The sequence below is a fragment of the Delphinapterus leucas genome, chromosome 9 (genome assembly GCF_059928025.1).
Source record: "Delphinapterus leucas isolate spDelLeu-1000000601 "Yukka" chromosome 9, BTC_Dleu_Yukka2, whole genome shotgun sequence".
In the NCBI taxonomy this organism is placed as follows: Eukaryota; Metazoa; Chordata; class Mammalia; order Artiodactyla; family Monodontidae; genus Delphinapterus; species Delphinapterus leucas.
This window is the reverse complement of record NC_143137.1, coordinates 85035362-85061441: the sequence shown is the minus strand read 5'-3', so window position 1 is coordinate 85061441 and position 26080 is coordinate 85035362. Positions and strand designations below refer to the sequence as shown.

Here is a 26080-nt window from a genome sequence, read left to right as displayed (position 1 = left end):
CATAATATAAGTTAAAATGGTATGCAGTTCCACCAGAAATTTTTGATACAGGGATTAAAATTTGGTTTTCACTGACTGTAGTTTAAAAAGTTCAGTCATTTAAGCTATAGACTGGGTGAAGGTCTATTGGATGTCTTCCACAGACAAGGATGAAGACCGTGTAAATGCCAGTATATCCCAGATTTTTAAGGCCACAACTAGATAACTTACTAAATTTGCTAGAGTCACTGTATTTTAGAGTTGGACTGGTCCTAAAAAGATTACAGGTACTATAAATAAACCCAATTTGGCACACACCTCTCAAACTTATGTGTGGCAGAGGATACTTAGAGAAACACAGGGTCCCAAAAGTCTTTGAAGGGCTATATTAGCATGTAATCAAGGTGTATGCATAGCTCCAGATAGCAGTGATGGTTATATGTAGGCCCCTGTGTCATTTTCTTATATCTGAGATTTTATGCATTTTGTTTCTCTAACCTCCTCTCCTCCTTGATTCCTAACCTTGTGCAAATGAGAGCAAGGCCAGAAATTTCATACTATATTCTAGAACAAGAGTTATCTGCTACTGTTAACTTCCCCCTAGCAACTCTAATGTCCTTTAATACTGAAAGGATGATCTTCAGTTGGCTCAATTTGTATACCTCTGAATATTTTTGAGAGCACCAACAAATACTTCCAACGTTTTTGCCATGGCAGGACAGAGTATCATGAGTGTTCTTGATTACCTGACTAGGTTTTTTAATATAGAAACACAGTGGTTTTCATGTTTGACACAATACATTTGATATATATATATATATATATATATATATATATTTATATTTATATTTTTTTATTTTTTTTGCCGTACGCGGGCCTCTCACTGTTGTGGCTTCTCCCGTTGTGGAGCACAGGCTCCGGACGCGCAGGCTCAGCGGCCATGGCTCACGGGCCTAGCAGCTTCACGGCATGTGTGATCTTCCCGTACCGGGGCACGAACCCGTGTCCCTTGCATCGGCAGGCGGACTCTCAACCGCTGCGCCACCAGGGAAGCCCTACAATTGATATTTTATAAGCTAGTAAGTTTTTAAAAGTTGTGTTAACTTTTTGGCTAAAGGTTTTTGGATTTTTTTTTTTTTTTGCGGTACGCGGGCCTCTCACTGTTGTGGCCTCTCCCGTTGCGGAGCACAGGCTCTGGACGCGCAGGCTCAGTGGCCATGGCTCACGGGCCCAGCCACTCCGCGGCATGTGGAATCTTCCCAGACCGGGGCACAAACCCGTGTCCCCTGCATCGGCAGGCGGACTCTCAACCACTGCGCCACCAGGGAAGCCCTTGGCCACCAGGGAAGCCCTTGGCTAAAGTTTTTATGTGAAAAAATTCAGTTTTATAATTTACTTATGGTGTAGATTGTACATTTATTTGCATTTTTTAAGGAAAGAATCAAATTGTCTCTCACTGTATCTCACAAAGGAACTAGGGTAATTATACTACATGTAAAGTCATGTCCTCCTAAGAGTATTTTTGACATAGAGCTACCCTTCTTGAATGTCAAGCATAATACTTTAAAGAAAATTTTACACAGGTCATGCCATCCAAAGATTCAAGTGTTAATTAGTTATTAGCTAGTTATAAAACTATAAGCCATGACCATGGCAGTGAAATTGCACATTGTATCTTTGCAAATGCTTTTTGTTCAGAATCCAGTGCAGCAGTATATAAATGCTGAACCACCATGTTGTACACCTGAAACTAATATAATATTGTATATCAACTCTACTTCAATTTTAAAAAAATCCAAATGCAGGAAATACTGTTTCTGTCATGGAATACATAAAATCATAGTAGACTTGTATGTCTCCATTTTCAACATACTACTAACCTCACGGCCCAGGTGCCTGTGACTCATAGTGTTTGGGTTGGTCTAAGAAACTATTGTTAACTCTGATTTTATTAAGTGAGTGTGTTATATGCATAAAGTGTAGCTATCAAAAGGTAAGAACTTTCTGTGGATAATACTAAAAAGTACCATTTCTTTCTATATTGTAGGACAGTAATTCCTAACCAGCTTCTTTCTATCCTGCTTTTGTTTTTGATAGGGAATGATGATTTAGAATCATGTGTTTATTTTAAAATCAAAGTGCTGTTAATATTGAACCACTATGCTGTAAAAAAAAAAAAAAAATACAATTACAAAAAAAAATGCAATTACAAAAAAAACCCCCACTAAATTCTCCCCTGAGAAGGAGGAAATTCTATTAAATGGTCCCCTACCCCCAAAAAAAGAAAGGAAAAAAATCAAAATATTTAGCTCACTTCAGTTTATTTTTTTTACATATTTTTCAGTTCACTTAAATAGAAGTAACTTCCCTTTAAAAAATATACTCTAAGTAGAATTTCACAATATATATATTTAAAATATAAATCTCTCACTCCCACTGCCTTTCCCTAATAATTTTACCCCCTTTTGTAAGGGAATGGGAAGAATTACTTAAACATATGAGTCTTGGTAAACTATGTTCCCTTTGAGAAATTAATATAATTCTGTGAAGTTCTTACTTTCAGCAATTAATGACAATATGAATGATATAGCAATCAGTGGTAAAACTAAACCTTGCTTGGAACAGTCACAATTTTTGACCCTCTCTAACCTGCTTTATTGGAACTTAGCCCTCCTACATTTTCTCCTGTCAGCATGTCCCTGATGCTCAGATCTAAAGTAATCAGTTTGTACCTTTAAAAATACATAATTTTATTTTGAAACAATTTCAAACTTACAGAAATGTTGAGAGAACAGTGCAAAGAACTCCCATATATCTTTCCCCCAGAGATCCAGTTCAATTCTGTTAATTGTCCCTATTTATATCCTTTACAGCAAAAGGATCAATCTGGGATCATGTGCCACATCCAGGGGTCATGTCTTGTCTCCTTCATTGTGGGACAGACTTCAGTCTTTCCTCAAGTTTCATGTTTTTCACAGTTTTGAAGATACAGGGCAGTCACTTTGTAGAATGTCTATTAATTTGGCTTTGTGCACGTGGTTTTCTGGATCTAGCTCCAAGTGACTTTTGAGAGCTGAATATGTATATCTCTTCCCAACGCTGTCTTCAGCGTTGTCAGTTGGTATTTGAAATTGGCCGTGGTAGGATTATTTACACCATGGGAATAAGGGATCACTGTAAATAAGAGCTTTTTACCCCTGGATAGCTGGTTGTTCAACATTTAGCAGCATATCACTGAGTTGGTAGTGTGATATTTCTTCATAATTAAACCCAGTTATGCATTTTTGGCAGCAATATCATTGCATCCTGTTAGGTGGCAAACTATGTAGATTTGTTCCCTTACTAGTGATATTTATATGAATCACTTGATTAAGATAGTGTCTGCTGTATTTTTCCATTATAAATTTATTTATTTTTTCCTTTATAATCAACAAATGTCCTATGTGGAGCTGCATTAACTATAAAAATAACCTATTTCTCATCCCACCTTCACCTTCTGGTTTTAGTATCCATTGATGATTCTTGCTTGAATTATTATTATGGTGGTTGCCAAATGATGGTAATTTTTCTAACTCTATTGTTCCTTCTACATTTATTACTTGGCATTCTACTTTATGGAAGAGCTTTCCCTTAATTATTTACTTATGGATTTCTATTTTTTTCAATTTGTTGCTGTCATTATTTATTTTGTTATTAGATTGGCTTCAATTTGGCCAGGGGAGCCCCTTTGAGCAGTTTCTTTGTCTTTTTGTCATGTCCTTATCATTCTCTGAACCCTTCCTTACTTTCTGGCACAACAAAATGTTTCCAGCTTCAACTTGTACTTCCACTGCCTCAGGCCTGGAATAAATCACTTCTTCAAGGAGAGTGGTGTATAGAAACCAAGATCTGAATGCTGGATACGCTCATTGCTATTGTGGTGTTGCTACCCTGGGGCCTTCTCAGTGGACAGAGCTAGAAAGTGTGTGTGTTTGTGTGTGTGTGTGTGTCCTTTTACATTTATATTTATTTCTTTAGATATAAACCATGAATTTGCAGTGGTAGTTCCAATTCAGATACAATATCACAGAGTTCATTTTATCTTTGCTCCTCTTTATATCTTCCTTCTCTACCACTGAAAAGTCTGGTTCCTATTGTCCTCAATATAATTATTCAATTAATCCTCTGTATGTAGCCCATCTCCCATCCCCTCTGGGCTGTACCTGGCCCCCTGCCCTAAAATTGCCTTCATATGAGTTACCATTACTGGCTGTTGCTGGGCTGTTCCTGCTGTTCCATTCCAACAATGCTTTTGCAAGTGCTGTTATCACCAGCCACTGCCAAGCTGCCTCGATTTGTATTTTGAGCTGCTTTGTAAACTCTGAGGTTGGTACTTACATTTAGTGTTTTCTTTGTTATTTCAGCTTGGTTTGTAAGTTATCTGCACTTAGCAGAAGAGAAGCATCAGATAGCTACTGTAGCTTAGTAACTTGCTGTTCATATCTTCTGATAGTGTTACTTGTACTTCGAGGAGATATTGGGAGAGAGAAACAACCCAGAGAAGATTGGAAGGAGGCAGAGATAAGGAAGAGAGGAAGTAGGGAGGAAGTAGGAGATAGCCGAAAGGTAAATGGAGCGAGTGCTACTAGTACTCTTGCCCCTGGCTTAGCATAGTCTTTACTCTGTCCTGGTAAGGAAAGAATACATTCCCCTTAGAAAAATTCTTAAAGCAGCCGTTATTACTGATTCAAAGCCCTTTTCACTAAGCCTGTATCTTTTGGCCCTCTAGGGTTCTGGTTCACTCTGCAAGTTTACAGCTACTTTTTTTTTGCTTTGACCATTGGTTTCTAGGCCTGTGTTATCAACTGCTTACTGATCTTTCTCAAGATGTTCCCAGGCACTTCAGGTCCAACATTCTGTCTTTCTTCCCAAATAAATTTCTCTTCTTGCATATCCTGGCTGATTAATGGTTCTGTTCTATCAACTTTTCAGTCTTCCTTTACCTTATTCACCACCTTCCCCCTCCCTTTCCAGCCCAGTACAGTTTCCATGAAGCTTCATAAATACCTTTCCAGCACACACTTTCACTGTCTTTGAGTTTCTCACATTTTTAAGATATCAAGTAACTTCACTTCCCTTGGTGTTTTTCCACATCTACGTTTTCCACAATATTCAAGGGAGAGGTAAAGGGAACAGTTAATAACTGGTATTTCTATCTCTTTCTTCTCTAGGCAGAGAAGGTCACAGGTTTTCTCTGCACCTTTTATTTTCTCTTTTGCCCTTTCTCCTCTCTATTGTAATTCATTTTCCTCCCTCCCTCTGCCACTCTTAAATGATCTTTGTTCTATGGCTCATTCCCTTAGTCTCTCCATGCCTCTTAGGGTAATATAGAAAGAAAAGGGTCAGAAGATTAGACTTTTGAGTCTTGCAGCTCTGCTGAGGTGTGTTCTTCAGAACCAGAAAGCATCAGAGCTCTGTAGAGCATATGGGAGGTATGGCCTGTCTGTCCCCTTTAGTAGTCTTGCAGGAGAAGGTCAGGAAGGAAAGGGGCCTGTTTGTATGAGACAGAAATTTTCTTGGCTTTCATGAGTGTGTTAAGAAGAAATCCTAACAGGCAGTTTCCCGGAGAGTGGGCATTTGGAGGTAGTGTGGAGAATATAATTAACCTCATAGTCAGAAGGTCTGTGTTCTAATGGCAGCTTTGCCTCTAACTGGCTTTGTGACCTTAAATAAGTCACTTAGACCTCTTTATATTTCTGATTCCTTGTTTCCAAAATGAATATTTAGCATAGATGAATTCTAAGGTCCTGCACAGTTCTGATAGATTCCAATAGAACTGAGTAACTGTAGTGTTAAAGATAACATTTTTTCCCCATTTGAAAGTCCTTTTGTTTTTTGAGCTGCCTGAAGGCAATATACTAGTTTTATTTTTCCTGTCTTGCAAAACTGATACTTTGGAGAAAATTCAAGGGAATTTATTTAAGTATAATTAAATACAATTGCTTTTTAGTAATGTTTTATGACAGACTTAATCTGCATTGAGCACATTTTAATTTTATGTGGGATTTACATTATGTTTCTACTAATATTTCTTTTGGATAGCCATTCTTTCACCCACCGTAGTCTCTGAAGAGGACTCTTCAAGCACTTGCCTATTAATCAAATGGTTTATTATTTTCCATGTTATATTTTTTGTATTGAGAAAAACTTAATACCTATAAATGAAGAACCTCAATTGTAGTCTTTTAGGTACTTGTAAGCTACGTTACTAACATTTTTTCTAGAGTATTTCAGTGGGTGAAAGAGGTTACTTCTTTTTCTTTGCGTTCTTTGTTTTTACTTCTTCCATTATGTAGAATCTTGTACAGAGTTTTCCTTTTCTTCATCTGCTTTGTGTTACAAAAGGTCCTGTGTCTCCATTGTATATTAAAATGAATTTATCAGAATATTTATGTATCCATACTAATGGTAAAGTATTTGGGTAAAGGAGAGTATTAAAACTAAGTTAAGGGCTTCCCTGGTGGCGCAGTGATTGAGAATCTGCCTGCCGATGCAGGGGACACGGGTTCGAGCCCTGGTCTGGGAAGATCCCACATGCCGCGGAGCAACTGGGCCCATGAGCCACAACTACTGAGCCTGCGTGTCTGGAGCCTGTGCTCCACAACAAGAGAGGCCGCGATAGTGAGAGGCCCGCGCACCACGATGAAGAGCGGCCCCCGCTTGCCGCAACTAGAGAAAGCCCTCGCACAGAAACGAAGACCCAGCACTGTCAAAAATAGATAAATATTAAAAAAAAAAAAAAAACTAAGTTAAACCACTAATTGCAACTTAATAATAACTGAGGTAGTTCTTTAAAAAATAAGACCTTAAAAATATATTATTAACCATAATAAAATCGCTAAAATTTTGATCCTAGATTTTGCTCAAAGACCAGGTGATTTTTTTAAATCATTTTTTTAATAAGTTTATTTATTTATTTATTTTGGCTGCGTTGGGTCTTCGTTGCTGCGCGCGGGCTTTCTCTAGTTGCGGTGAGCGGAGGCTACTCTTCGTTGTGGTGCACGGGCTTCTCATTGCAGTGGCTTCTCTTGTTGCAGAGCACGGGCTCTAGGTGCGCGGGTTTCAGTAGTTGTGGCACGTGGGCTCAATAGTTGTGGTTCGCGGGCTCTAGAGCGCAGGCTCGGTAGTTGTGGCGCATGGGCTTAGTTGCTCCACGGCATGTGGGATCTTCCCGGACCTGGGCTCGAAGCCGTGTGCCCTGCATTGGCAGGCGGATTCTTAACCACTGTGCCACCAGGGAAGTCCAGACCAGGTGATTTTGACCAATAATTGTTTGGTAAGTTAGGGCATGTCTCTTAGAATTGCTATTTGTAAGACCTTAAAAGTTATAAAATAAGCTGTATATACATCAATATACATTGATTTACATGTATATTTTTTATGATAGATATTATATTTCTGAATTATTTATTGTAAAAATAAGGTAGTGATTAAAATGCTGAGAAATAACTACCAGATTTAATTATTAACAGATCATAATTTCTGCTGGTAACCTATCCAGAATAAGCTAAGTCCACATAACATGCTTCACATATTTTCCTTTTTAGATCAAAGAAAGCAAAGAATTCAATTGATAAATCAACTGAGACTGACAATGGCTATGTATCCCTTGATGGGAAAAAGACTGTTAAAAGCAGCGAAGATGGAGTACAAAGCCATGAACCTCAGTGTGAAACTCTTCGAGCAGAAGAGGCAACCTGGAACACAGGAGCACTGAGGAACATTCCCAGCAAAGTAAGTGTGATTTTTAAAAGTAATTTGTGTGATTTTATGTTAGTTAATGGGAAGTGACTTAGACATAGTAGTTGCCCTTGAGTATATGTATTTTCTCCAGAATGTATTCTCTGAGCCTTTACAAATCACACTGATGAAGCTGAAAATCCGATAAAGCAGTGTGAGTAAACCTGATTTCCAGTATAACTTGGCACCTTCTGAATTGATTGATGGCTCCAGTTTTTCTGAAATGTTAAAGCACTTTATAATTTATAGTTGATATTTGTTAAACGTTACTTTTTATTTCCCCATTTCTGTGTGTGTGTAAGAATTTATTTCAAATGGAACATCTAAATTATTCTAGACACTGAACTAGGACCCTGGTTTTCCATTAATGTTCTCTTTAAGAAAATATTACCTTGTTTTTCCTACCTTTGTTACCTTTGGTGTCAGCACATTTGTTTTGTTTTTAATTTGAAGAAAAGTCTTACTGAGGAAATATTTGCTAAGGATAACAATTGTTTGTTTACTTTTCCAGAGGAAACCCTGGGTTTATTGTAACAAAGCTTAATGTAATATCTTCTTTCTGTTTGTTTACCTGAAGATTTTTGGTTAAATAATCTATTCTTTTTTAATTTAATTTATTTATTTATTTATTTGTTTTTAATTTTTGGCTGTGTTGGGTATTTGTTGCTGCGCATGGGCTTTCTCTAGTTGAGGCAAGCAGGGGCTACTCTTCTTTGCGGGGGGCGGGCTTCTCATTGAGGTTTCTCTTGTTGCAGAGCACGGGCTCTAGAGCGCAGGCTCAGTAGTTGTGGTGCATGGGCTTAGCTGTTCCGTGGCATGCGGGATCTTCCCGGGCCAGGGATCAGACTCGTGTCCCCTGCGATGGCAGGCGGATTCTTAACCACTGAGCCACCAGGGAAGCCCAAATAATTTATTCTTTAAAAGCTGTTACAGTAAAAAAATATATATATATATATGGTCAAATTAAAAGATGTTACCTTTGTTACATTTAGGAACGTAAGCATGAACATGTGTGTTGAGGAAAGTAAAGGAAGAAAAGAGGATTCTCTATTTTGAGTGAAGTATGTGTTATTGCTTGACAGTACATGTATTTTCAGTACCTGTAGCTATATAATAAATAGCATGGGGCAGCAATGAATCAGAGTCCCTTACTCTGATTTTAGATTTTTGAGGCATTTAACTCTCTGGTAATGTGAGCCTCACATCACTAGCATCAGTCAACAAATAAATTAAGTTTTTAGTCATGCAGTTTTCAAACACATTTCCAGGTATGTATTACCTACTAAAGTCATATAAGAGGAACATGAAAGTATCAGTAAAATATCTGCTCTGGAGTCTCTCAGTTTCAGAACTTCTGGAATCTGGTTATCTCTAAAAAATCAATATTTACATGGTGTTGTCTGCCTCATATGTATTTCATTCAGCTACCAGTCACCTCCTCATTGCCTCTTAACCCATTATTAAATCAGTGCTGGTCTTAAGATTGATAGCATTTTTGGTTTGTGAGAATAATGTTGGTTTGTGAGAATAATGTAATTCATTTTAGGTCTCTCAAGCTTCCTTTAAAGGGTCTCTGTTCTGCTTTTATACTATTTTACGTTCTCAATTTTGTTAGACATTTCAGATCCTTTTGTGAACAGAAATGTCATAGAACAATATTTGACAAATGACTATTGAGTTACTTTAGTCACTGATTTAAGACATTTTTTAGAAAATCAGGTAGTACTAATCAATTACTCTGAGATCTTTAGAGGTATTTGAAGGTATATGTGTATATGTATGTATAATTTAAAATTTTGCAGTTTTAAAGCTGCAAGGTTAGTCAGAAATTACCAACAACTCTTTTTATACTCCTAACCTAGGATACCCAAAGGACAGTAACAAATGTCTCTGACGAAGTCTCCAGTGAAGAAGGTCCAGAAACAGGATACCCATTGCGCCGTCATGCAGACAGGACTTCTGAGAGCATTCTTCGGAATAGAAAGTCACACCATTATAAGAAACATTACACTAATGAGGTATATACTTTGGCCTTGCATCTGTACATATATATCTATTTTGTATGTTTTTAATTTACAACTTTTTTCAACAAATTTAAGATTATTGAAATAGCAGATATTTCCCATCAATCTCAATATCTTACTGTTATATGATCTGGACTTACAGAGGAGCAGTTTTGGATTAATGTATTTCACACATGATAGCCACACACTTGTATTCATTTTGTGCATTGTCTCTGAAGACTCATACATTGAGTTTGTTGCTTCCTTTTAAAGAAGATCCTGGAGAGACAATCTGTGAACTCCTATGTTAGTCTTTTCCACGATTTGAAAGGCTTTATAACTTCTAGATTGTAGCAAAGTTATTATTCTAAGTGACTTCCTTCATGTTACTGTCACCAGTTAAGTCGCCCAGGCTATAAAATTCAGCTCCTTTTTCTTCTTGATTCTGTTTTTCTTTGTTAATGTCTGTTTTTCTCCAAACCCTTTTCCAACTTTATCACATCTCTTGAAGTTATTGTATCTCTTGAAATATTTAAATAGAAAAAAAATTTCATTCAATTGTATTTTCACATTTTATTCTAAGGACAATACATTGTCTTGCTTGAAGGCACATGAATTACTTTTTACTTCACTTTTTGATAAACATTACCTTCTACTCTTTTTGTACTGTATTAGAATATATATATTTTTTCTTGATGATTTAGGGTCAAACTTGCGAAAAATCTAATATTACGCTGTGCTGGAATATGGATAGCTTAAGAGTTTTAAGATTAGAAGAGTTACTTGTTCTTTGTACACTCTTCTTTGTGGTTTTATCTCTAGTCAATCTTTCTACGTGACTACAGCTGTTTCTTCTCTCAGTGGCTGCCATTAGAAAGACACTAATGCCAGTATGTCTACTCATTGCCTCTTCATCCGCATTATCTGATGTACCGTTTAGTGTTCCTAAGCCAGTTAACCATGCTTGTGAAATTCAAAGTCTTATTCCATGCACAGGTAGAAGTCTGTTGGTCCTGGAAAGAATTCAGGACCTCCTATAGAAGGAGGTCTCCACTCTTCTATAGAATAAATTACTTGGCTTTAGAGGTACTTTTCTCTCCCCTAATCTTTACTTTTCTTGGTTTGCAGCTATATTTTGAAATATTGAGATTCTTGAAGGGCAGAACATTATTCTACTAATCTTAACTTTTAAAAAATAAATGTTTCTTAAAATCTTCCAGATTCCAAGTAAGGCTGATAATTAGCTAGTAGGCATTGGTTGTTTTAAATCTTTTTAAAAATGATATAAAAGATTACTTAAAAATAAAATCTGGTCTTCAAATTCTTCATCTGTGAAGTGAGGAACTTTAGACTAGAAAATATTTAAAAAGCAGTATTTCAGTTCCAAATTTTTTTACTCTCAAGTCAAACCACCTTCAAAGTTCTTATTTTTTATTGAAAAAGAAAAACACAGCCTCCTTTGAATAAGTAAAATTCAGACAGAGGGTTTGTAGTGTTGTTTTGCATCTATATGTATTTATTACTATACTCTTCAAATTACTGGTGATACTGTTTTCTTTTAGGGTGAGGCACAAAGAAATCATTTGGGGAAGCACTTTGTGCAGGGGTAAGACTGGTGGGCCTCACTTTAAGAGTACTGGTCAGGGACCCAGCCATTTGTTGTAAGCCTCCCAGATGTCAGAATCTATAGATATACTTTTTAGGGGCATTTACTTTTTCAGGAAGAATCATCCAATCTTCTGGTGGCATGGGGGTGGTAGATATTATACCACGCTGTCATGGCGTTTGGCACCAAGGGGGTTGGGGATGAGGTAGTGATCTTGCCATTCAGTGTGTTGGACTTTCACCTAACCCTCCTCCCTCTTACCCCTCAACCCCCAAACCCTACCCCCACCCTGGTTTCTTGCCTTTTTCTACTATCTACTATATCTGATTGGCTTCTTCCAGTCTCTTGTTGGGAAGATGGTGGTAGAATTACTTGGTTATCTGAGATACAGGCGGTGTCCTGGGGAACCCGTAGCTCTGTTTAAGCATTTGTCCTGTTTCCTAGCTCTGTCTTGCTTTGTTTAACTCTGCAGTTATCTTTAATTTTTATTCCCTATTGTGGATTAGCTTTTCATCTGATGAAGGCAGCATTTGATGGAAAGCATAGTGAAGAAACCATGGGCATGGAGTCAGACTACTTAAGTGACTTTGGAAAAATTATTTAACTTACCTGAGTCTCAGTTTCTGCCTCTGTACAGTGGGGAGGGAGGGAGACTGGCCTCATCAGATTGTTAAGTTTAAATAAGATTATGCATAATTGCCATGCACAAAGCATTTATGTTATAAATGCTTATTCCCTTCATCTATTTCAGTTCAAATAAATAAGCTTTCTTAATATGATTATATCCTCAGTTTTAGCTATCTGTCTAAAGATTTGAAATAAGCAGAACGAATTGTGTTAAATGAGCAGTAGCTCATTTCCTATTTTTTGGCTTAATTCAGTAATTTGTAGTGAAATTTAAAGTGGCCACTAACTACCTAAATACTGCAGATAAAATTCTGTTTGAAATGTAAGCAATTATAGGCAATAATTTTTAGAGGCTACATTTGTAAAATGGCCCACTTATTGATCAGTATTTGACAAAATACATTTATAATGAATTATAGATATTTCTTTATCCCTGAAATCACCCATTAGTTTCACTTAAACAGTCATCAGGCCTTTAATCCTATTACTTATTTCTGTATCTGATTAACAAGTCTGCATCAGAAATTAGTTATAGATAATAAGCTAGTTTTATCAAAAATTTTGGATTAGCAATTACTTAATACAGTCTGTGTCTTTCTATCTAATGAAAACTGTTGTGATGAAAACTGCTTATGCTTCAAATATTCTGGTTGACATTAGTGAATCGGAAGTATTTTTAGAGTGCTTTTCACGAAAGAAAGCTGACTAATTTTTATCCTTTTCTCTTTCTGTATTTTTTTCTTTCTTTTTTCATTTTCCTGCTCAACTCTTTCGGAAAATTTTTACATCTCCCTCAAACAACCCTCCTCCCACAAATACTCTATCAGTACACTAAATATATATTTAGTATCCCATTCTAATATCAATAAATTATCAATAATATATCTCATTCATTTAAGACATTTTGTTACCTGTACTAATGATGGCAAAAAAAAGTAGTGTTTGGCTTCTGTCTTTCATAGACTTATAGTGTATTTGAGAGTTTTGATTTATTTGAGAATATGAAATACATGAACATCTAACACAGACAGTATTACAGATGCCAGACAACAATGCAAAATTTATCATCAGATGAATATAAATGATAATAACTCGCTTTAGGGACAAAGTAATTGTTCTAAATAGAGAGTGCCTTTAAAGTAACATTTGTCGAGCGCCTTTGTACTAGGTTTGTATTAAAAGCTACAGTGCTCATTTAATTTTTAATATCTATTTAAGGTAGGTAGTTTTATTCCCCATTGGTAGATGGCTAAACTAAGACTCAGAAACAAGGTAAGACAGCTGGAAAGGGGTAGAGATGGTATTTTCCTGACACTTTTTGTTAAGTAGGCTTTAAAGGAGAGTAGGATTACAGTAAGAGGTAGGAACATGATCAGAGGCTAGAGTGGCAAAGAGCAAGCTGTGTTTAGAGGCTAAGACATAGCCCAGTGTCACTGGAGGAGAAGTGGACAACAGGATCCGAAGTAGCACATTTGAAGACAAGGCTCAGTGAAGGAATGTGAACTTTATGCAGGAGAACAGTGGGAAGCCACAGAAAGATTTTTGTCTGAGGAATGAAAAAACAGCTTCACTGTGGGAAGGTTAATCTGGAAAGAGGGCAAGGCCTTTCAGATAGGGGTCAGTCAGGAAGGTCTTAGAGCAAACAAGGTGTGAATGATGAAGTCTGAACTGTGGTGATAACATGGAAAATAGAGAGGGGTAAATATAAAACATTTTAAAGTAGAATTGACAAAATCTTAGTGACAGAGGATAGCTAAAAACAAATCCAAAAATTTCAGCATACTTCACTACATAAGGATGGCTATTACCCTTCTTTATTTAGGAAAGGTTATTTGGAATTAATTTAAATTAAAATGTAGTCAAAGGTATTTATTTTGTACGTTAAAAACTCTTAGGAAAAAGGTAAATTGATCAGAAATTATTTAACTTGTGCCTTTTAGTTTTTCACTTTTTTACAATAGATTAAGAAACATGAGTTGGCAGTTATCTTCCTGATATAGATTATTTGTTAATTTTATATCAATTTATTGAACTTCTGTTTGAAAAACAAAAACAGTAGATACATGAAATCTATTGTTGCTAAAAAAAAAAAAAAAACTAAGAAAAGAACTCCATTAAACACATCAATTAAAGTGGGTTAACATTCACTGACTATGCAGTCCATATGGATTTAGGCTAGTCTCTGAATTCTGAACTTTGTATAAACTTCAAGAGAAAACAGGCACAACTTTTGCCTGCAAAATAACACTTGAGCTGAGATGTGAAATCAAATTTTGATATGAGGAAATTTTGTTTCTCCTTAAAAAATATTATGTATTTTAATGCTTTGTTATTTATTTCACTGTCATTTGACAGTGTGTGTGTTGTTTTAGCAAAAAGTAGCAATATATATTTCTGATAGAATCCTTTGAGTTGGAAAGGGTACATAAATTGTATTAATGTCAAAGAATATCTTGATTTCAGGATGCCCCTAAATCGGGTACTAGTTGCAGCTCTCGCTGTTCAAGTTCCAGACAGGATTCTGAGAGCACAAGGCCAGAATCTGAAACAGAAGATGTATTATGGGAAGACTTGTTACATTGTGCAGAATGCCGATCATCTTGTACCAGTGAGACAGATGTGGAAAATCCTCAAATTAATCCATGTGTGAAAAAAGAATATAGAGACGACCCTTTTCATCAGGTTGGTTTACAGTGTTGGATTATGTGGGGCTATAAGTCCAGCTCCTTTGAATGTAAGTACAGATTTTACAGAGGTGAAGAAAAAACTTACAATTAAAATAATGTTCCTATATTATTTTTATTTTCATTGTGAGCTGCAGTCTGGCTTCACTGGAACATAGAATCTCAGTATTTGTATAATGATTGTGTCACTCACCTTGCAAACATATATTGCTGATAAATTGTCAGTAAATAGAGTTTTGTAAGTCAAATTGTACTTTAGATGCATTAGTCCTTTTCTCACTCAGCATACCTCACGGTCAGTTTCATCTATACCTGTGGCCTTAACTCCACCTATAAGATTATAATTCACAAATTCACATCTCATGAGTATCAGATTTGTATCTCCAAGTGCCTATAGTAATGCTATCCAACAGAAGTGTAATGAGAGTTACATGTGTAATCTAAAATTTTCTGGTAGTCTCATTTAAAAACATTTAGAAAGGTGGAATAAATTAAGTATGTTTTGTTTAACCCAATATATTCAAAATATTATCATTTCAGCATATAACTAGTATGAGAAATATTAATGAAATATGTTACATTTTTTAATACTTTCTTCAATATCTGTTGTGAACACTTAACAGCACATCTCATTTGGACTAGCCACATTTCAAGTAATCACTAGCCACATGTGAGGAGGATACCATATTGGACAGCACAGGTCTATAGGATATCTTCATTTGAATGTCCCACCAGTACTTCACATTTACCAAATACTTCGTCTTCCTTCATAAATCTGTTTTTCTTATGAATGACATCTCCATCCACTCACTTGCCAGTTCAGAAACCTGGGGGTTACTCTTCCTTACCTTCTTCTCTCTCTTATCCAACTTCTCATCAAACCTTAATAATAAAACCAACAAGTAAACTCTTAGACAACTAGAGATGGAAGGAAACTTCCTTAATCTGATAAAAGGTAACTGTCAAAGAACCTTCTAAAAACCTATCATACTTCATGATGAAATTTTAGGATCTTTTTTTTTTTTTTTTTTTTTTTTTTGCTGTATGCAGGCCTCTCACTGTTGTGGCCTCTCCCGTTGCGGAGCACAGGCTCCGGATGCGCAGGCCCAGCAGCCATGGCTCACGGGCCCAGCCGCTCTGCGGCATGTGGGATCTTCCCGGACTGGGGCACGAACCTGTGTCCCCTGCATCAGCAGGCGGACTCTCAACCACTGCGCCACCAGGGAAGCCCTAGGATCATTTTTATTAACGTCAGGAACAAGAAAGAGATACCCATTATCACCGCTTTTTCTATCAAAATCCTACCAGCATGTATGTTTGTTTGTGTTTTAGTTGAACTTAGATTGATTTAAAGTCCACATTAAAGAGCAAAATGTCAAGAATAGCAAAAATAATTTTAAAGAGCAAAATGTCAAGAATAGCAAAAATAATTTTGAAGAACAGAGGACTTTTCTTACTGAGTATAAAAATTTACTTTAAAGGTGTAGTAATTAAGATGGTATGGTACAGCTGTACGCTATAGACTGAATATTATGTCCCCCCATAATTGATATGTCAAAGCCTAATCCCCAATGTGATAGTATTTGGAGATGGGGCCTTTGGGAAGTGATTAGATCATGAGGGTAGAGCCCTCATGAATAGGATTACTGCCCCTGTAAAAGGGGTGCCTTAGAGAGCTCCCTTTTCCCTTTCATCATGTGAGGTTACAACAAAAAGAGAGTAGTCTGTGAACCAGGAAGTGAGATCTCACCAGACACCAAATATGCCAGCACCTTGATCTTGGACTTCCCATCCTCCAGAACCGCGAGAAACAGATTTCTGTTGTGTGTAAACCATTTAGTCTGTGGTATTTTGTTATAGCAGGCCAGGCAGACTCAGTGTGTAAACAGATAGACCAATGGGACAGAATAGAAAACCCAGAAATAGTTACCTCTTTGTATGGATCCCTAATGTATGACATAAGTGACATTGCAAATCAGAAAAAGGGTGGACTGTTCAGTATATGGTTGTGGGTCAAATAATTATCCAAAGACAAAAATTTATTCCAGATAATTCCTAAGTGTAAAGAAATAAAACTTTAAAATATTTAGAAGAAATTATAGGAAAAAAATACTTGTTACTTTAGGTAAGAAAAGAATTTTTTTTCTAGCTCATTAAAAAAGTTTATTTTAAAATATTTAACATTTCTTTATTAAAGGAGAATAGGCAGGATATAAGCTTTATAAACTTTCTGAAGAGAGAACATTGCTAGCATTCCAAATGGAGAAATTATTGCCTTGTATGAGAACCAGGCCTTTAGCCTTTCACTTTACAGGTGTCTGCGTATGAAATATTTTTCTCACAAAATCATAATGCATAATGAGCTTTTGAAAATTAAAATTGTAGGTGAATTTTTCTTGGTGCTTCATTACTATATTAGTTAGGGAGGAGGTTCATGGTTAATTCTCAGGACAGGTTTACCCAAGGCATACCTTGTATTATAAGTAGGGTTTTGCGATGCCCCTCAAATTACACTACATGGAATGTCAGCTTGGGCTACCCTGTCCCTTGTAGGTAAGCTTTCTTCTCAGATTATCAGGTACTAGAGTAAAAGTACCAATGGAGGCTTTTGGATTAAGCCTTTTGTCTTTTCATCCCAAGCTTCATCCAGCGTCGGGAGGGGCTCACGTGTGAATATGGACATCCGAGGGTCCAACACCCAACTTCCTTCCACATCATTCCAAACCAAATTCCTTGGCCACTCCTCTGGCCCAGATATATACACACTGGTGGGGTCCCTCTCCAGAGGGACCTGGGCAAGAGGCCTGTGCAGGCCTAGGAAGGCAGCTTGGGACCAGTAGGATAGGGAATTCTAGGTCCCATGGATCCAGAAGGGTATGGGTTCCAGATATGCATATCCCCAACTCTGCAAACTCCTTACTTCACAGGGAGGGGCACCGCTGGAGCAGAGCCAGAAAGGGGGCCTCTGAAGTGCAGAGCCCAGAAGAGGGAACCTGGCTCCCTCCATCTGGGCTAGTGCTAATTAGATTTAGGAAAACTTGACTTAAACTCTCCCAAAGCCCAAAGCTTGCTGCATAACATCTGTTATTTTCTCCGGGTTTGTGTATTCATGGTCCCCTCCTCTGGCTAATCTCCAGGCAAGTACTACTTCTGTTTCACCTCACACCAACCCAAATTTGAAATGCTACTACTTGACACATTTTTAGGAAAAAATATTCTCATATCAAACATCTTATTTTTAGTCAGTTCTACTGAAGACTCGGTGTTGAACAGTTCTGTCTTTATCTCTGCTTTCTCCTTCCAAGGAACAAAATGAATTCTATTCTTATCATCAGAAAAAGGGTTGTGAGAGAGTATGTGTAATGAGATTGTAACACATGTGTGTCTATACACAAACATGTAACTAAAGTTCAATAGAAGAGAAACACATGGGGTTTAGCTGAGGCACATTAATGGCAGAATAATTGACTGAAAGTCTACAAGGCACAGAGGGTCCCCAGGGCTGCTGATTCCTCTGTCCTAAGTCCTAGTTAAAGTTTCCCTTGGACACCACAAAATGTTTCTGATGAAAAACACCATCATCCAATCACTACCTTTATTTGAGCTAGCTGTATTTTCCATTCCTTGCAAAAAGTACTGGTTTGTTTTTCACTATTTTAAGAAAAGAATTTTTTAATGCTCTTATTCAAAGCTGATGTTAATATAAATCTGCACAACTACTTCGGAGAGCATTTTGTTACTTTATAATAAAATTGAAGGTCTACATACTATAAGACTCTTCTCACTCCAAGGATACTTTAGAAGATGGGCACAAGGAGACATATTAAAAAATGTTCATTGCATTGTATGTGATAGTGAAAGATGGAAAATAATGCAATAGCCAACAATAGTAGAATTAATAAATCATGGCATATGGTAAAACAATATACAGCAGTGAAATTGAATGAACTCAGTTACATATATCAAAAAGAATAAATCTTGTGAATATAACTTTGAATAAAAAAGCAAGTTTCAGAATTATACGTACAATATACCATTTATAATGAAGTTTTAAAAGATGCAAGGTTATATATTGTTTATGAATAAAAGCATATGCAGTAAGCATATAAAAACATGTAAGGGAATAATGAACACCAAATTTAGGATAATAGATCTGGGGAATTAAAAAGGGAATGAGAGCAGGGAAGGGTACAAAGTAAGTTTCAATTTTGCCTGTAATTTTTGTAAATTAAAATACCCGGAGCAAATGGGGGTAAAATAAATATAAAACCAAGTATTATTATTCTCGATCTGATTGGAATGTTTCTCTTAAAAATATATCCATTCATTTTGGCTTCAGCTTCAGGAAAACTGTCAGCGGAAAGAAGCTTTGCTACAGAGGGCTGAGGGGTGAAAATGAGGAATGAGGTTTAAGAAGCATGGCCCTGACAGGTTGGAGAAACTGAAGGAATGTTTTGGTCCCCACCTCCTAAATGTGAAGATGTGAGATACTTGAGCACTTATGTGCATAGGAGAAAAAACAGGGAAGAATTGAAGAGGTACAGAAGTTGTTGAATGATTAGGGTTCTGGAGGGGAGGCATGATTAGGAAGCTTAGCCTCCTGCAGGACGAGGAACACGTCCTCTGCTGAAATAGGAGGAGGAAGAGTGCACGAAGCAGGTAAGACCACAAGGGAGTTACTGCCTGATGATCTCTGTTCTTTGATGTGCAGGAGGCCAGGTGGTCTATTAACAATAAAGAAGTGAGATGAATAAGGGGCTTGTGGATGGTGGTGAAGGCTTGACATTTTCATTTGTGGGAAATGGAGATGATGGGGAGAGAGTTTGTGTTTGCTTGTGTTCAAGCCAAGTAACACATTAAAAAGAGTCACACTGCCACGTGGTTGAAGGTCCAGTTGGAATCTGAAACTATGAATTTGTAGTTGCCTGTTCTACATAGTTGTATGCTATTCTCTGGAATATAGTTGGAATAATTATAATAGTAGCAAACATTTAATAAGCATTTATTATATATCTTCCACTGTGCAAAGTAATCTAGATGCATTGTCTCATACAATCCACATGACCTATAACAATGTAGGTTATTTTTTGTTTCGTAGATGAGAAAATGGAGGCTCAGAATTAAATAATGCACCCAAAGTCATACAGTGTAGGTGCTAACTAGTTGCTATTCAAGGGACAGGAGAGAGGATGATATGCTGGTTGAAATAATGGATATGGTAAAAATCTAGACATGTTAGATTGAGAAGGAAATGAAACCAAGAAGGGACTGATAGTTTGAAGAATAGGTATGTTCAGGGAAGAGTGTGTTTTGAATTGAAGGTTTGAGAGACCTGGTAAGATGAGAGGCTGTGGCTGGAGACTCATTTCAGATGTAGAGCAATTTGTGGTGACAGGGTCCAGGGTGTGGCCATGGGAATAGCCAAAGCTCCCTGGAATTTAAGGAGTGAAAAAAACAATGAACAATGCATGAGAAAAGGGTGTTGGATGAGTCATCTGTGTATTCATCTAAGTCACAGAGGATAATAACTGGAATTGAGGTTTAGGAAAACGCCTGTGAGCCATTTTCCCAGCAATCCCATAAGTGGCACAGAGGCAGGGACCATGTGTTGTTTTGCTCATTGTTGTATCACACAGTGCCTGGTACATAGTAGGTGTTTAATATTAGTTGAGTGAATGAATGAAACAAAATAAAATTTTTCAAAACATGCCAATTAGGCCTTTCTTAAATGATTAAAAATTTTGTTTTAATGAATGCTCTACAGAATTGGTCCTAAATCTGTCACACTACTCTGCTTCTTTTTTTGGTAAAATAAACGTTTTTTAATGTTCTACTCTGCATATTAATTATAGTATTCTAGGTTTACTTTGGTTTTGCTTTTGGGTTATATACTTGATTATACACACATTTTGTATTCTCAGGCTCCTAAAAAATAAGCTCATGTTTTCAGTTTTAGCTGAAATTAGCTCCCTTTAATGAAAAGCTGCCTGCTTTTTTTCTTGTTTGACTAAGCTCTGTATTAGGTTAGGTAGGTTTTCTGCCTACCATGAAGACTGAAAAATTTCTCCTCATGTGCAGAAGCACTGAGTATTTGAATCAGTGTGTTCTAGCCAGTATGTCACCAAATTTGTAGTTTTGTTTTATTTTCTTGGTGAATAGTTACTGAAACATTTCTAAAAGAGAAAATTTTTCTCCTGTAGTCACGGCTGAGTATATAATAAAATATAAAGCCACATTCAAGTGAAATTAATTCTTCAGTGGGTAAAGCCGTATTTTAATGGCTACAGTTACCACAGGTGGAAACTTCAGGAAAGCAATTGTCATGGTGAATTTATCTGAAATAAAACATGCTGCCATTTAAAGTGTTAAGGTTTCCAGGCAGTTGTGAATGAACAGGGAGCAAAGCAGTTGAGATTTTGATGAGGGTAAAGAGCAACCATTGCAAGAGTTCCAAATTTTAGTTTGAAAAACGTAACTAAGAAGAATCTATATCATAAAATTATAAAATGGAATGATTTGCTCTGATGTTTTCTTTGAAACTTTTAAAAAAAGTCTCATGTACTGAAGGCAGTACATATTTGTACAATATTTAAAAAAATTTTTTAACATCTTTATTGGAGTATAATTGCTTTACAATGGTGTGTTAGTTTCTGCTTTATAACAAAGTGAATCAGCTATACTTATAAATCTATCCCCATTTCCCCTATTTTTGAGTACATTTCACACCCACACGCCCCTGTATCTTTAATTGTTTTAAAATTCTCCAGTTTCTAGTTGCTCTCTACTCTCTTGCCTTTTGCCTTTCTGGAAATAGGAAAATGCTATCAAATGCTAGTTAGAAGGTACCGGTGCAAAATGAGTACTTTTGGAAGTAGAGTGAAGAACTTTTTGATTTCCTATTTCTGTCTCTAGATGTACATTCTCGGTATTGTATGTCTTGCTTCATGTAATTCACTGTTACAGACTGAGAATTAAAAGAAAAAAAAAGCCTGTATATTGGTGTTTTAATCTGTTATCTCTGTAGCTTAACACTCTTTCCATTCAGCTTTTCATACTTGTTCTTAGCTTTTTAGTTCCATTATGTTTCATAATTATTAAAGTTCCAGGGAAATTTTGATACATATTTTGGTGCAAATTATTTTTATCCCAAACTAGAGTATTTTGTTTGGGGAAAAATTATAAAATGTAATTTGAGGAATTAAGTGGATAGTTAATAACTAGTATCTCATAGATCCTAAGGCTCTCCAGTAGTGAAATATACACTGTGAAGGTTAATGTATATTAAAATACTATATCTTTGGAACAGATAAATTTTTACAGAAAACCTCTTGATAGCCAAATAACTAAATGTAAAAGAGCTTTGCCAGTAGCATAACTACTGGCATTATGGTTTGCCTATATAATTGTTCATAAAGAAAATTAATGTACGAGGTCAAAATAATTCCCATGTCTATTTTCTTACATATTATTGTATTATTATTTTATACCTTTAACTGAAATAAGTCAATGCAACTTTACTTCCCCTAGAGGAAAATATCTTCCTTAAGTTTACAGAAGCATATCTTTACCATATTTCAATCACGTTTTTGTCCTCAAAGAATATTCTGAAGTAGATTCTTCTATTCATTGTTAGAAGTTATTTCAATGAAATATGTTATAAAAATAACTTAGAAATAATGTAATGTAATAAAACAAATTTATCAAATTTATCCCATTCTGGGGCTAATCTTTTAGTGTTATTTCTATCAATATCTGATAATGTAAATATTAGTGTTTTATTAATTTTGTTGCCATCTTTAACCCCCAACTATCCTATTTTGAAGTTTTATTCTTTTAATTATAGATCTGAAACAAACAAAAAACCCCAACTTTAAGTATCTGATTTTTTTTGCATTAAAGCTTTCAGTTTTTCTTTTTACCTTTTTCTGTTCCTTGAAACTTTGAGAGATACGTTATTCTAGTTGGGAGAGTCCTTCTATCTCTAGGTGCTTCAGTTCACAATATTTGCTCGAAGGGGGAAAAAAGTTAAATTGATCCTTTGGAGAATTGCTAGATTAAAAAATCAGAAAAGTAACTAAATCAAATATTAAGAGTAAGTTTGTATCTCTTTCTGAATGGGATTGTATCACTGTTTAGTCCTTCAAAGAGGTTCATACCTCAGCTATCATATTCTTTTGTATTGAATGATCATAAGTTGGACATTCAGTAGTATGAACAATTAGTAATATGAATTTAATGTGCATTTGTCTTTGAACACTTGTATATTAAGAGTTATGTAGACAGATTGACGACTAAGTGCTTTTGCTGACAAATTTTAGAGTATTTTTGAACAGTAGGTTGCCTAATAGATGTTACAGAAAGTTCTTAACTTATGCATTTTTATAAACATAATTTCTTACGCCATCTGTTCAGTGTATATGCTAACTGATTTTTTTGTGGTACGCGGGCCTCTCATTGTTGTGGCCTCTCCCGTTGCGGAGCATAGGCTCCGGACGCGCAGGCTCAGCGGCCATGGCTCACAGGCCTAGCCGCTCCGCGGCATGTGGGATCTTCCCGGACCGGGGCACGAACCCGCGTCCCCTGCATCGGCAGGCGGACTCTCAACCACTGCGCCACCAGGGAAGCCCGCTAACTGATTTTAAGATAGAATTTTTTTTTTTTTTTTTGCGGTACACAGGCCTCTCACTGTGTGGCCTCTCCCGTTGCGGAGCACAGGCTCCGGACGCGCAGTCTCAGCGGCCATGGCTCATGGGCCTAGCCGCTCCGCGGCATGTGGGATCTTCCTGGACCGGGACATGAACCCGTGTCCCCTGCATCGGCAGGTGGACTCTCAACCACTGCGCCACCAGGGAAGCCCTAAGATAGAATTTTAGTGTCATTGAAATTGTACACAATATAGCTTTGTACAGATACATATATTCTATAAATGTAAGTGCATTCACCAATTTCTATTTTTTAGTGTAGATAAAATTGGGTGTGTATACAGATATATACACACATATATATCTTAATTATGAAATGCAGTTAATATATTCACCAATTTCTTTTTTTTTTATAGAGTCATTTGCCCTGGCTCCATAGTTCCCACCCGGGATTAGAAAAAATAAGCGCTATCGTATGGGAAGGCAATGACTGCAAGAAAGCAGACATGTCTGTACTTGAAATCAGTGGAATGATAATGAACAGAGTGAGTTATTAAATTTTATTTGTTTAGACAGTGATTATTAATATATTAAATGATTACTGAAATACTGTATAATCTACTCACCTCATTTCTTCAACCTGAAAAAGTTAATTTGTATTTAAACAGTGATTTCAACAGTGATTTGTTACCAAATCACTCTCACCTTTTAATGTTTCATATTCTGATTAAGAAGAGATGATACAGTCTAAAATTTTCTACTTTTATGTTTTTTTTTTTGCTTTCAATGGGTCAAATTTAGGAGCTGCTAGATATATACAAGTGTTGATGAAAACTTATTTTCCTGTATCATTTATCATGGTTCATTTATTTATTACTACCCAAAACATTAAAAAAAAAATCAAACTGGAAAATTTGTATTGATGCTTGCCAACTTAAATATATAGAAGTAATGCAACTAGTAAAAATCTTGAGTTATTTGAAGATGTAGAGTACAAATACTATGGATTTTAATTTCAGTTTCTATTATTATTTCTCTTATTAGATCATTACTACTTTTTAAATTTTACTTGATTCCTCTAGACAACTAAGCATGATTTAAGTTGCAATTTTAAATTTCTTGTGTATTGTTAACTAGAACTTTTGTGCACACGTTATGTGGGACAGGAATTAAAATAACTGGTTTCAGAAATTGATCTACTTCACGTCCTATTACATATCTCAGTGTGAGCTATGAAAAGCTATTGACAAGGAGTCCCTAAAGACTTGGATCTAGGTGATATTCTGTACCTTAAGTATCTGGGAATTTTTACATACTCTGTAATATCATGATAAAAAGGTAGCTAGATGATATTTAAGATCCCTCCCAGTCCTACCAATTTTATATTTTCCCATTATTTAATTTCCAACTTCCTTTTTTTATAATTCCCCCGCCCTTCCCCCCCCTTATTTAATTTTTACCCCTCTAGCATAGTCTCTCTTCTGAAATGGTTTCAGAAAAAAATATATATGTGTGTATGTATATAAAAGATAATGGTTTTAGAGTTTAAGGAGATATCCATTTGTATATTGAACTCTTTGAAGTAAAACACAAATTATAAATTTATCGAGTAAGTATATAATTCTACATTTTTTCTGTAACTGAATTTAAGTGTATATGAGATCTCCTCATTCTTTTCAATATTGCAGTGTTTGTAAGTATTTCTAACTTTTTAATGAGAGAAATAGAATTTTTTTTCAAGATCCCGGTTAAGACCGGGTTAGTAAATCCTTTTGCATCTACTTAGTGAATTAGAGATCTGATAATGAAGTGTTTTTAAAAACTGAAAAAATAATGACTTACAGACTTTGAGTAAATTTAAATTTCATTATTCATGTATTAAAACTAATATATTTTAACAAAATTATTTCATATTGCTATAAATAAAATAATGCTTCATTAGGAATTTATTTTACTGTAGATAAAATTTGTGTAAGTTTTTTTTTTTTTCTTTTTTCCTCTCTCTCTATAAAGGTAAACAGCCATATACCAGGAATAGGATACCAGATTTTTGGAAATGCAATCTCTCTAATCCTGGGTTTAACTCCATTTGTTTTCCGACTCTCTCAAGCTACAGACTTGGATCAACTCACAGCACATTCTGCTTCAGAACTTTATGTGATTGCATTTGGTTCTAATGAAGATGTCATAGTTCTTTCTATGGTTATAATAAGTTTTGTGGTTCGTGTGTCTCTTGTGTGGATTTTCTTTTTTTTGCTCTGTGTAGCAGAAAGAACTTATAAACAGGTGGGTATAATATAGATTTCTGAATAGAGAATATTTCATCCTTTTCATAATATTCAAGGTATTCCTGAAGTATTTTAGAATTTCATTAAATCATTTTGAGCTGCTAATTATTTTCCTATTTTGTTTCTGTAATACGTAACCAAATAAAATCTTAATAATCCTTATTTTGTTGATTTTTGTTTTTATATGGTAATCTACTTGAAAATTAACTTTTATTTTAATCTTTTTTAGCGATTACTTTTTGCAAAACTCTTTGGACATTTAACATCGGCAAGGAGGGCTCGAAAATCTGAGGTTCCCCATTTCCGATTGAAGAAAGTACAGAATATAAAAATGTGGCTCTCTCTCCGGTCCTATCTTAAGGTAGAATGGTAGTGATAAAAGTACTCTTAACGTGCTGGCTCCCTCTCATAGTTCCAGTTTCTTTGTCATTATGTATGTATGTCTAGATTTATAGTCAGATTTGTACTCATA

At 35.9% G+C, this 26080-nt stretch overlaps 1 protein-coding gene across 7 annotated transcripts in view; it reads left to right on the top strand.

Annotated features, from left to right (window-relative positions):
- Positions 1 to 26080, top strand: part of PHTF2 (putative homeodomain transcription factor 2) — a 112629-nt gene that overhangs the window by 72273 nt on the left and 14276 nt on the right. For all 7 annotated transcript variants that reach the window (XM_089917060.1, XM_022554435.3, XM_089917056.1 and 4 more), the window contains 6 exons: positions 7566 to 7752; positions 9621 to 9776; positions 14458 to 14676; positions 23737 to 23865; positions 25334 to 25606; positions 25838 to 25969. In XM_089917060.1, the coding sequence (XP_089773186.1) occupies positions 7566 to 7752; positions 9621 to 9776; positions 14458 to 14676; positions 23737 to 23865; positions 25334 to 25606; positions 25838 to 25969 (1096 nt within the window). The remainder of the gene's footprint in view (positions 1 to 7565; positions 7753 to 9620; positions 9777 to 14457; positions 14677 to 23736; positions 23866 to 25333; positions 25607 to 25837; positions 25970 to 26080) is intronic.